This window comes from Rousettus aegyptiacus, unplaced genomic scaffold, assembly GCF_014176215.1.
Source record: "Rousettus aegyptiacus isolate mRouAeg1 unplaced genomic scaffold, mRouAeg1.p scaffold_m13_p_13, whole genome shotgun sequence".
In the NCBI taxonomy this organism is placed as follows: Eukaryota; Metazoa; Chordata; class Mammalia; order Chiroptera; family Pteropodidae; genus Rousettus; species Rousettus aegyptiacus.
Window position 1 is genome coordinate 18,508,692 of NW_023416288.1, and position 12,384 is coordinate 18,521,075.

A 12,384-nucleotide genomic window follows, 5' to 3' on the forward strand; every position below is an offset into this window, starting at 1 on the left:
CACTGGGATACTCTCCTCCTGAGAGTGACTTCTAATCGTCTGGACAATTAGAACTGAAATGCATCAAAGGCTTTCTTGATATCTATCAGAGTGTGCAGTAAAAGTGTTCAGACACTGTATAAGCACAGCAAGGGGGAATAGCAAGGGTCATTTTTGATGGTATAGGAGTGTTATTAGTAAGACTTGTTTCTTTTTTGGTACTAGGGTGCTCCTGGTGCCATAGGTGCTCCTGGTCCTTCTGGAGCCACTGGTGACCGGGTAAGCATGAATTTTCACTGGGTTGCATGTCTCCGATCCAATAGCAGTATCTAAAATTTCCTGTCTGCCTTTGTCCCCCAAACCCCCAGCAATTCATTGTTATGGCTTGGTTTAAAGGCCACTTATTTAAAAACCTATCTGTAGAGATGGGACGGCAGGAGATAAATGCTGTGTGTTTAAAGTTCTCTTTCCTTTCCTATAGATGTGGCAGCTACCTGATCTATACTTTAATCTCTATCATTTGTTTTAAAGTCTTTCTCTGTTACCCATTAACAGTATCCTAATGCACTGAGCCTTCTCAAAGCCTTCAATTGTGAAAAAAAAAATCAATAAAATACATAGTGTGCCCATTTCACATCGAACAGTTCACTTAAAATAGACCTTATGTATTGTATTGTACAGATTGCGGCCAATAGATCAGCCCTGTGCTCATCTAAAAATTAAAATGTCCTCCTCCTGGTATTGTGGGCACTGATATATAGTGTTTTTGGCAAGTGTATGGCCAGCACCACTTCAACCCCCAAAATGAATACAACATCAGAGTAAGAATCCACTTCATTTGACTCTGTGAGATGTGCATTTGTTATCTCTTCCGATGCAACTGAAAACGCCACTGTTAGCTCTCCCTTCCACCTCTGTGAGCATCTGTGTGAAGCACATTAACAATTTCATCTTTGGTCCCGCCGTAGGGTGAAGCTGGTCCTGCTGGTCCTGCTGGTCCTGCTGGTCCTCGCGGTAGCCCTGTAAGTAGACACCCAAGTCACTTTGGGCACTCATAGCTTTTAGACATCGATGAATCTAAGATTGCTAAGACATTTTTAAATCCCTTCTCCCACCTAGGGTGAACGTGGTGAGGTTGGTCCCGCTGGCCCCAATGGATTCGCTGGTCCTGCTGTGAGTATCACATAATATAGGTTAATCTGAAAACATCTCAACTTAGCAAGTCGAATGAGTTGGAATACCTGAACTGTTCCTTTCCAACAGGGTGCTGCTGGTCAACCTGGTGCTAAAGGAGAGAGAGGAACCAAAGGGCCCAAGGGTGAAAACGGTCCTGTTGGTCCCACAGGCCCCGCTGGATCTTCTGGCCCAGCTGTAAGTTGAATTCACTGGTGGTCAGCACAGCGTGTATAGTTACCTATGAAATATTGTCATTCCACATACATCAATGAAATGCCTACTATACACACAAGGAAATATACCCAAGAGAAGATGGTTTAAAAAATAAGAATTAATATTTACTTACTGCTTTACAGTTTATAAAAGTCTCATTAATGTTTTCTTACTTTTTCAATAACCATAGGGTAGTAATATTGAAGTAAGAATACTTATTTTATATGACACAGTTAATCATTTTTAATTTTTTGATTTGTTTCTAATACATATGGGAATGCTCTCTTTGAAGAAAGAGTAACATTTGTAAGCATTTTTTTGTGATATGACCCCATCTTTTTTGGTTTTTTTTTTGTTTCTATTTAGGGTCCAAATGGTCCCCCTGGTCCTGCTGGAAGCCGTGGTGATGGTGGCCCCCCTGTGAGTATTTTAAATGGACTTTGATAATTGTATTTTCTTCAGAATCTATTAGCAACACTTCTGCCTAACCCAGTCCTTTCCCTGGGCATCTAAGGCATTGCACTGACTCCCTAGAGACCCAGAGCTTCCCAGGAATGAACTCCACTGAATCCTGCCTTCATTCTTTGGACAGAAATTAATACTCTTGGCCTTTTCTCATATCTTCCTTTGTAAATGAAATTATATCTTCAGTGTCCACTGTCTTAGTGTCCAGCCAGATGGTTAAGATAGCTATTAGCACGTACACATCAATGGGTAATAATGGCATTGTGTGTTATCTTCTTGCTCTTACAACCATCTTGTAAACATAGAAAAATTCTGAAAAGGACCATCAGAACTTTAATGCAAAATTTGGGTGTTAGAACTGGGAGCATGCTGGTCAGGAAGATATGTAGAGATGGAGAGTCTTAATGGTCCTGCTTAAATAATACCCCATATGAAGCTGCCACTACCTACTCCTTGGTCCATCCCTGGTTACATGTATTAAGGATTTACCAGAGGAGAAATTTTCATTTTACCCAAATCCCTGAAGTTGGTATTGACGGTAGAATTTTAATGTGGGATTTTATTGTGCTTGGTTCTCAGGGTGCTACTGGTTTTCCTGGTGCTGCTGGACGTACTGGTCCTCCTGGACCCTCTGTAAGTAAATCACTTCAAAATACATCTTCATTTACTCAAGCCAAACCATCTGGCTTCTAATACAAAAGTGTAAGAAACTCTCTATGAAAACACACTACTAATATTTAGCTATTACTTTCCTGATCTGCAATCGTTAAGGCAAAATCATCACAAATTATATTTTATAATACCAGTTTAAGAGAATTTTATTCATGTGAACACAAGTCCCCTTTTAGGGGCATGGTCTTTTTTTGTTAAAAATAAAAAAACAACAGCTTTAGTCACATATAAGATATTTCTATATCTAATTACCCTTTATGGCCAACATTCTGTCTCTGTCATTAAGGTATAATTGTTCCTGAATTTAAAGGTGGTTGGCTTCTAATTTAATTTCAATTCAGACTCTCCTGTCAGGACTCAGGAGAATTTAATTAATTACCAAGGATTAAGTCTTCCAGTTAAGGTTTCAGGGAAAAAAACCCAGCAAAGATGTTGATTTCTTGGAATCCTTTTATAGGTTCATAACAGAAAAATCTTCATTCCCTGTAGGCATTTAATTAAAGCCAGTTGAGAGCATATGTGATTCCTCATTTATGAACAAAATGCCACTATTGGCTTTCTTCAAAAAGAAATGAGTAGAGTCCTCCAAACCCCAAAGTCCCATTCATTTACAACTAACTCTTGTAACTCTACATAGTTCTAATATGCCAAGCTACCAGTGTTACAGCTTTGCTTTTCTTCACAAACATTTGCCACAGCTTAGGCCTCAGTTCACTTTATTACAGCCTCAGGAGAAGGAATATGGGAGTTGCTTCTGCCTATAAGAAAGAATGTTTGGAAGCCTAAACATTTCCCCCAAAAGGCCAGGATATTATTTCGTTGCCTCATACTTCATTTTAACATCTAGAACCTTAGCTGTTCTCTTCTGGGTCTGTGATGATAAACAGAAAGTAAATGACCTTGTACATTTGCTCACAGGGTATCACTGGCCCTCCTGGTCCCCCTGGTGCTGCTGGTAAAGAAGGCGTTCGTGGGCCTCGTGGTGACCAAGGTCCAGTTGGTCGAACTGGAGAAACTGGTGCAGGTGGCCCTCCTGGCTTCACTGGTGAGAAGGGTCCCTCTGGAGAGCCTGGCACTGCTGTAAGTGAATTCAAATTCTTCTTTCTTAATATCTTGTGTTGAATTAAACTAAAGCCCTACACAAATCTTCAAATAGTGTATGTTTGTTGACGAGTATTACAGGCTCTCAGGTAGAGCTCAACTGAGCCAGGAAATCTATCCAACAGATATTAAGGTGTCATAGCATCAGCAGATGCTCAGAAGACACTAGATGGTGATGACAATAATGAGAAGTTCACTGTTTTATCTAAACAGACCTTTAAGCTATTGAAGTTACCTTACTGGTACTAGGGTTAAAACAGAATCCCATTGCAGCGATCATCCTACGATACATTAATAGATCTTAGTGAGCTATCAGTTCTTCAAACATGCATTGTCCAGTATAATTGCTACCCTGAAATGTGCCTTTACTAGACCTGGTTAAGTTAGAGGCCAAGGTCAAAATTCACTTCTGGGAATAAATTCTATAAAAACTCCATTCCATCACCTCAGATGGCTTCATTAATCTCAACTACACATTTTTAAATGCTGTCCCCTTGGTCTCAAGAAGGAATCAGGTACAAAGAAATATATATGTCAAGATGGAAACACATTGTCATCATTAGAGAAAAAATATCCAAGGATATGTTCAGTTAATAAGGGGCCTTTTTCTAAACTTAGGATAGCTCATTCTCATAATCCTTAAGTCATCCTATGTTATTGTCTATGGTCTTACCAGTAACACTCAGCATTTTCCTTCCTGCTCAGGGACCCCCTGGCACCCCAGGTCCTCAGGGTCTTCTTGGTGCTCCTGGTATCCTGGGTCTCCCAGGTTCTAGAGGTGAACGTGGTCTACCAGGCGTTGCTGGATCTGTGGTAAGTGTTTGACACCATTCTCATTCTCATTAACATAATAAAAGATTTTAAAAGCTGCCAATTCAAGTGTGACAGATTGATCACTGAATAACTCCACTTAAGATTTTTATTCATGGCATTTTCTTTATACAGATCACATGTCACTTCACTAAGAAGCTTTAATACTACCTTACTTAGACACACACGATAAAAACATAGCTTAACATTATGCAGAATGACATTTGTTCTTTTTACATGCTTAAGAATGATATAAGCTCTAATTGCATTTACTCCTCTGCAGTATGAAATGCTGGCATCATTTATCCTGTAGGAAGAATGAAACTCTGGAAGTCTTGAATCATTCCATTAAACCTTATACATGACAGCAACTAGGAACCACCTCATCTCCATAAACTCTCTCCGCTTTATGAAATCATTTCATTCAGGCTATCAGATGAAACAAGGCTCACCTTATACAGAGCAACATTCCAAAACTACATAAAACTGATCATCTTAAGTCTGTAGGAGGAGGGCAAGGATGACATTAATGATACTTCTTACCATTTTGTGGCCTGTTCACTTTCAATTTACCTTCTTTCTTCAAACTGGACTCTCTTGGCAAGGGTTGTTTCGGGACGATGAGACTGGCACTTGATTCAATGAGAGGAATATTGTTTTGTCTTCTCCTCCTTTTTAGGGTGAACCTGGTCCTCTCGGCATTTCAGGTCCACCTGGGGCCCGTGGCCCCCCTGGTGCTGTGGGTAATCCCGGAGTCAACGGTGCTCCTGGTGAAGCCGGTCGTGATGTGAGTCTAACACTTGGTTTGTAAAATAAAATCTGGCAGTATTTCAATGTGAAACTTGATATCCCGAGCTGAGGTTCACTTATTCCAAGCTTCTAAACAAGATGTCTGTTTCTCCATAATGTCTACATATACTGACTACTCCTAGCATTGAAAATATGAAAAATTACTTGGACTGGGGATTGGCTCTTTAAATAGCACACATCAAAGTTGGCCAAAATATTAAAAATACCTCTAAAACAATCTAGGTTGGCAAGTTCTTGTTCCTATTTTTAACAATCTGAAAGAGGGCTCGCTATTGAGCACTGGGAGAGATGAAGACAGAACTCCTAAACTATAGGGTCTGGTGGTCTACGGAGCCTCACTAAGTGCCTTTATTGCCATGGTGTCTTCACAGGGCAACCCTGGGAGCGATGGTCCCCCAGGACGTGATGGTCAACCTGGACACAAGGTTGGTTTACATCTTTATGTTTCTCCAATTTAAAATGACTAAAATACTGACCAGATTGATGCTAAGCTTCATTTTGCCTTTGGTAGGGAGAGCGTGGTTACCCTGGCAACCCTGGTCCCGTTGGCTCTTTGGGTGCACCTGGCCCTCATGGCCCTGTGGGTCCCACTGGCAAACATGGAAACCGCGGTGAACCTGTAAGTTGTAAATACCAGTCCCTTAAGACTGTCACATCCTCATAGGCTTCACTTCTGACATCCTCACACTTAGCAACTCTGGGGGCCCGGGGAGGAAGATCTTGGGCTTGGCTGATGATGTGCTTTTTTCTTTTCTAATTCACAGGGTCCTGCTGGTTCTGTTGGTCCTACCGGTGCCGTTGGTCCAAGAGGTCCTAGTGTATGTACACGGTGAAGATTTCTTTACAAATTAACATTAAGATCAGTATAGACAGTCCATTAAGAAAACAAACAATAGATAGGCTAGATTTTATATTAAAAAAAAAAAATTAGTCCACGTTAAGAATTGCTACAACTAGCTTTTAAATCTCTTCTATTTCAAATCTCTTCTACTTGTTTGTATTACATAATCATGAAGATCTAGCCAATTTTGCAGATAGTTTAACTAGCACAGATTAAGAAATGGGAGTTGCAACCACATGGCTTTTAGACCTTCGCATGTCTTGACTTACCTTTGTAAACAGATTAAACAATATTTGTTGAAGAGTGTCATTAAAAAGAAATAAAAAGGTAAATGTCCTATCTGTCCTTCTCTTTACAGGGCCCACAAGGTATTCGAGGTGATAAGGGAGAGCCTGGTGATAAGGGGCCCAGAGGTCTTCCTGGCTTAAAGGGACACAATGGATTGCAAGGTCTTCCTGGTCTTGCTGTAAGTAAAAGGTGGACTTCCATGATGTATACAGATCTTAAAGGCCTTCAACGCCAATGATCTTTCTCACATTTTCACTGCTATTGTTCTAAAATGTCCTAAATCATATTTATTTCCCATTCTCTTGCTAACACCATCTCTGAGCTAATGCTATTTCATCCCAACATGAAAAGGTGAGGGTTAAGGGAACTATATTAAAATCTCCTGGCAACAATGTCCTTCAACCTCACTTGAAATAAATATAATTAGAGGAATGACTAATATTGCACTGCTAAAATAGATTGTAGGAAAAAAATAATTGAGTATAGTAAGCATAATGGGAGAAAAGAGCCCCATATTACATTTTCAATTTTCTCAATCCAGAGTTCATTGAAATTAAAGTTTTCCATTCAAATTTTTAAAATCTATTTATTGACATGTTCTGAAAATGTGTTTTTCCTGTTCTTTCTTTAAAGGGTCACCATGGTGATCAAGGTTCTCCTGGCTCTGTGGGTCCTGCTGGTCCTAGGGTAGGTCAATCTAAGAGACATTTATCTCTGAAATACAGGCTGTGGCAGGCAGTGAGCCCCAGCTTCTGCTTTCCTGTGGGGTTTTCACTGGCTCACACAGACTTGCTTTCCTTCTTCCCTAGGGCCCTGCTGGTCCTTCTGGCCCTGCTGGCAAAGATGGTCGTACTGGACATCCTGGTACAGTGGGACCTGCTGGCATTCGTGGCTCTCAGGGTAGCCAGGGTCCTGCTGTAAGTATCATTTGGGGGAAAGAATAAAGGGTTTTACTGGCCTAAGAAATGTTTTCTTCAGACCAAACCGAGAGAATTATGTCAATACATAAAATAGTCCTTCACTTCCATATGTTTTCTAAAATTTGTAAAATGGTCTATATGTAATGAGCTGTTTAAGTCCATCCCTGCAAATATGCCTGGGAGCACGTCATTTATTTATATGAATTTGATTCTTTTTTACTTAGTCAAGCATGCTTTTATACTTAGTAGATCATGCCACCCTTTGGAAAACCTGCCGTCATTGATGTCTCTCACTATAACCAAATACAAAGCCTCCTCTTTATCACTTTCACCTCTGCAGGGCCCTCCTGGTCCCCCTGGACCTCCTGGACCTCCCGGTGTAAGTGGTGGTGGTTACGACTTTGGTTTTGATGGAGACTTCTACAGAGCTGACCAGCCTCGCTCACCACCTTCTCTCAGACCCAAGGATTATGAAGTCGATGCTACTCTGAAATCTCTCAACAACCAGATTGAGACTCTTCTTACTCCTGAAGGCTCTAGGAAGAACCCAGCTCGTACATGCCGTGACTTGAGACTCAGCCACCCAGAGTGGAGCAGCGGTAGGTTGAGGTGTCTCAGTCAAGACTGACCATTCTCACAGGTTGGGCTTTTCAAAATCAGTTCTCTGAGATTTAGAATGGAAAGGTATTTGGGTAAAAATTGAATTATGTGAACATGGATGGACCTTGAGATAATCATGCTAAGCGAAATAAGCCAGACAGGAAAAGTTGAAAATCATCTGGTATCACTTTTTGTGGGATATAAACCTAAAAGCAACAAATGAACAGGACAAACCAACAGAGACTCATGGACATGGACAATGGATTAGTGGTTACCGGAAAGGAGAGGGAAGATGGAAGGCGGAAGGTAGATGAGGAAAAAAAATTTAAAATCATTTCTTCAAGTGAAGAAATAAATTAATTTTAAAATATTGAATTATGTGAAATTACACTCAGTTATTGAAGGACTTTTTTCTCCCAGCCATCACTCATTCTTGAGCTTCTCTTAATATATACTTTTCCCCCTTTTCACGGTAATATGTACTCTGATTTAATTTTTCGTGGAGGAGAGGGAAGGAGGAACTGTCTAATCTTGAAAAGAGTCACCCTCTGCCTGTTAAATGTGGAGTAGACAATACAATAGTACAATCAAAATGTTACTTATGAGAATCAAAATCTTTAACTAGTAATTATTAGAACCTAAGCTGCACCTGAGAGGTTTTATAATCTGGGTCTTATTTTCTTAAAAGGTTACTACTGGATCGACCCTAACCAAGGATGCACTATGGATGCTATCAAAGTATACTGTGATTTCTCTACTGGCGAAAGCTGCATCCGGGCTCAACCTGAGAATATCCCAGCCAAGAACTGGTACAGAAGTTCCAAGGCCAAGAAGCACGTCTTGTTCGGAGAAACTATAAATGGTGGTACCCAGGTGAGGTCCCCTACAAACATTCCTTCCCTTACTACACAATATTGTGTTAGGATTGTTTGTTTGTTTTTCATTATCTGCATTTTAATCTTTTACCAAAATGGGCTTATTAAAAGAATCTCTTATTTTCTTGGGTTCCAGTTCTGTCCTGGATTACATATCAAAGTTATTATTCAAATTTGACTTAACTGATAATCCCTGGAGAAACTGACTAATGTCATTGAACATGAAAGAATACTGGCCTGCATATACCCATGCATACATATTTTCAGAACATGAACTGTTCTGATTTTTTTTAATGTGGAGAATATTTTAATCAAATGAAAATTCAAATTAAATATATCGTCAGTATTGATTTTTTAAATTAGTTTCAAGTATACAGTACATTGGTCAGACATTTATATAGTTTATGAAATGATCTCCCTGATTACTCTATCTTTCCTCTGTATACATAGCCATTACCTTACTGCTGTCTGCATTCCCTATGCTTTGCTCCCCATCCCCGTGATCCTCTATCAACTACTAATTTATACTTCTTAAACCTTCACTGTTTTTCCCAGCCTCCCCACCCCCTTCCCTTCTGGCCAGCACTAATTGTCCTTCATATTTTGTGGGTCTGCTTTCGATTCGTTTGCTTTTTTAAATCAAACCTTTTCACCAACTTCATTGAATGCCTACTGATGGGAATTAATAAAAAAGAAAGAGGTCCAAATCTCTATCACTTTACTCTCTTATTTTAGAGAAGAAATGTACACAAAAAGGCTTATCTGAAAGAGGTACCCTTTTGAGATGACCTTGCTTCAACCTGGTCATTCATATGTCCCTTCTAGGAAGCTAACGCTTCAAAGATTAGTGAACTTTGTTTCCTTTAAAAGTACCCTCTTCCTAAGGTTCAGATCTGAGTCCATTATTTCTCCCTATATAAGACTTTTTTTTTTATTTGACACTTTGTATCTGAGTCCTTCTCCACTTAACCAAAATTCCCATCGTATTCTCTACAGTTTGAATATAATGTTGAAGGAGTAACTACCAAGGAAATGGCTACCCAACTTGCCTTCATGCGCCTGCTGGCCAACCATGCCTCTCAGAACATCACTTACCACTGCAAGAATAGTATTGCATACATGGATGAGGAAACTGGCAACCTGAAAAAGTCTGTCATTCTGCAAGGCTCCAATGATGTTGAACTTGTTGCTGAGGGCAACAGCAGATTCACTTACACTGTTCTTGTAGATGGCTGCTCTGTAAGTAATAATGAAATATGGTAATAGCATTATGGGAGTGGGGGCAGAGTAGAATCCTAGTTGTTTTTCTTTTAACATGAGTTTCTTAAGTGATGATGTATGCCCATACTTAAAATTTCTGGAAGTTAAAAGATCTCAAGCTATGACTTATAGTTATATGTATTTTATTTTACTTATTAGTATGGCCTGCATTTAATTTTTCTTCATGCTTTCTCTACAAAATGCTATAAATGGAAGAAAAATTAAAATGCACTAATAGCAGTACTGCATACTCCCCAACTCTCCCCCCCACACACATATCCTGAAAATGATAATGTAGAAATAAATCACTTGAAATGTGTACTAAATATGTTTTTTAAAAAATAGACTGGTAGGAAAGCTTCTTCCCCTAAAAAAAAAGACCCTGATGTTACTGTTTCAAAGATTAACTCGATTTGGGGACACATGTCTTCAGAATGACACAAGCCAAAAAGTGGTTCTTATAATATCTAAAGTTCAGGCGATATTAGTTTCAGAAATAGTACTTCTTTATGTATATGTTTTATTCTCTTTTTTAAACAGAGAAAGACAAATGAATGGGGAAAGACAATCATCGAATACAAAACAAATAAGCCATCTCGCCTGCCTATCCTTGATATTGCACTTTTGGACATCGGTGACGCTGACCAAGAATTCAGTTTGGACATTGGCCCAGTCTGTTTCAAATAAATGAACTCAACCTAAATTAAAAGAAAGGAAATCTTTAAAAAACTTTCTCTCTTTCCCATTTCTATTTCTTCTTTTTTAACTAAAAGCTGAATCCTTCTATTTCTTCTGCACATCTACTTGCTTTAATTGTGGGCAAAAGAGGAGAAGGATTGGTCAGAGCATTGTGCAATACGATTTAATTAATTCCCTCTCCATTTCCCCATCCCCAAAAGATTTGGAATTTTTTTCAACACTCTTACACCTGTTGTGGAAAATGTCAACCTTTGTAAGAAAACCAAAATAAAAATTGAAAAATAAAATAAAAACCATGAACATTTGCACCACTTGTGGCTTTTGAATATCTTCCACAGAGGGAAGTTTAAAACCCAAACTTCCAAAGGTTTAAACTACCTCAAAATACTTTCCTGTGAGTGTGATCCTTACCATTAGGTGCTGGCCTAGACAGAGATGAACTGAGGTACTTGTTTTTGTTTTGTTCAAAATACAAAGGTGCTAATTAATAGTATTTCAGATACTTGAAGAACGTCGATGGTGCTAGAAGAATTTGAGAAGAGATGCTTCTCTGTATTGGGTTGTTTTGTGCTTTTTTCCCCCATTTAATTTTGCATTATCATTTTACAACTTATCCTTGAATAAAAATACGCAGATCATTTGCCCAACATTGTCCTCTTCTTTAAATTCAGCATTTGTTCTTTGCCCGTCTCATTTTCATCCTCTCCCATGGTTCCAAAGAAGCCTTGTTTCTCAGACAAGCAGAAAAATTAAAATTGTACCTATTTTGTATATGTGAGATGTTTAAATAAATTGTGAAAAAAATGAAATAAAGCATGTTTGGTTTTCCAAAAGAAAAATATTGAGTAAAATTCCTTGCTTCAATGCTCTTTGCAATAGAAATATAGATGATGGCATGTTGACCAGCCGCTAGACTGTTTCTCATTAGATAGAAACAATGTAGAGAAAGGGTAGTTTGGTGTGGTAGAAAGAGCAGAGAACAAGGACCCAGGAGATCTGAGCATCACTTCTGGCTCTGCTCCTCTTGACTACTTGACTTGGAACACTTCACCTTTCTGAGTTTCAGTTTCTATATCTATCATACGGAGAAGATTCTTTCTTTGGACTGTTAAACATTTGTCCTGCTCAAAATACATAATATTAAGCAACACGGCATTGTTGACTTAAGTTTACTCTAAGCAGAGGGCCATAGTAGCTTTTGGTTTATTATCCATTAAGCACTTTGAAACAGTGGCTGAAAATTGGTCTATGCACAATTAATACTATTAACTAAAACAATTTCAAATATTCAGTAAAAATGCCATACACTTAATGCTGATGCAACTGAGTACAATGCCTGTTAAGAGGTAATGTGTGTGCTGTCAATCAGCATAGACAGTTGTGGATAATAGTACCATGAACACTTACCTGCCAAATCAAGTTTATTTTCCTCCCCTGTACCTTTCAATGACATCTTTAATACATTTAAACATAGTAATGTGTCAAGTAAAATGCTAAGATTCATTTAGAGCTTATTTTCTGTTGCAGAACATAACTGTAATTATAATATTTGCCTCCTGTTATAAGTCCTCTCAAGATTCAATTAGTTTTAAGAGCAAAAGACTGAACATGATAAAAATCTAACACTAACTCTAAAAAGTTGGCAAGGTCTACTAACCAAATAGTAACTTCAAGT

The 12,384-nt window shown here is 38.8% G+C and overlaps 1 protein-coding gene across 1 annotated transcript in view; it reads left to right on the top strand.

The window, feature by feature from the left end:
* COL1A2 (collagen type I alpha 2 chain) overlaps positions 1 to 11,020 on the top strand; it is a 35,621-nt gene extending 24,601 nt beyond the window's left edge. The window contains exons 34-52 of the mRNA XM_016160869.2: positions 205 to 258; positions 948 to 1,001; positions 1,099 to 1,152; positions 1,243 to 1,350; positions 1,735 to 1,788; positions 2,413 to 2,466; positions 3,424 to 3,585; positions 4,312 to 4,419; positions 5,096 to 5,203; positions 5,598 to 5,651; positions 5,738 to 5,845; positions 5,991 to 6,044; positions 6,426 to 6,533; positions 6,989 to 7,042; positions 7,165 to 7,272; positions 7,616 to 7,874; positions 8,564 to 8,748; positions 9,747 to 9,989; positions 10,551 to 11,020. Coding sequence (XP_016016355.1) covers positions 205 to 258; positions 948 to 1,001; positions 1,099 to 1,152; positions 1,243 to 1,350; positions 1,735 to 1,788; positions 2,413 to 2,466; positions 3,424 to 3,585; positions 4,312 to 4,419; positions 5,096 to 5,203; positions 5,598 to 5,651; positions 5,738 to 5,845; positions 5,991 to 6,044; positions 6,426 to 6,533; positions 6,989 to 7,042; positions 7,165 to 7,272; positions 7,616 to 7,874; positions 8,564 to 8,748; positions 9,747 to 9,989; positions 10,551 to 10,697 — 2,076 coding nt within the window. The 3' untranslated portion in view covers positions 10,698 to 11,020. The remainder of the gene's footprint in view (positions 1 to 204; positions 259 to 947; positions 1,002 to 1,098; positions 1,153 to 1,242; positions 1,351 to 1,734; positions 1,789 to 2,412; positions 2,467 to 3,423; positions 3,586 to 4,311; positions 4,420 to 5,095; positions 5,204 to 5,597; positions 5,652 to 5,737; positions 5,846 to 5,990; positions 6,045 to 6,425; positions 6,534 to 6,988; positions 7,043 to 7,164; positions 7,273 to 7,615; positions 7,875 to 8,563; positions 8,749 to 9,746; positions 9,990 to 10,550) is intronic.
* The last annotated feature ends 1,364 nt before the right edge of the window (positions 11,021 to 12,384 follow it).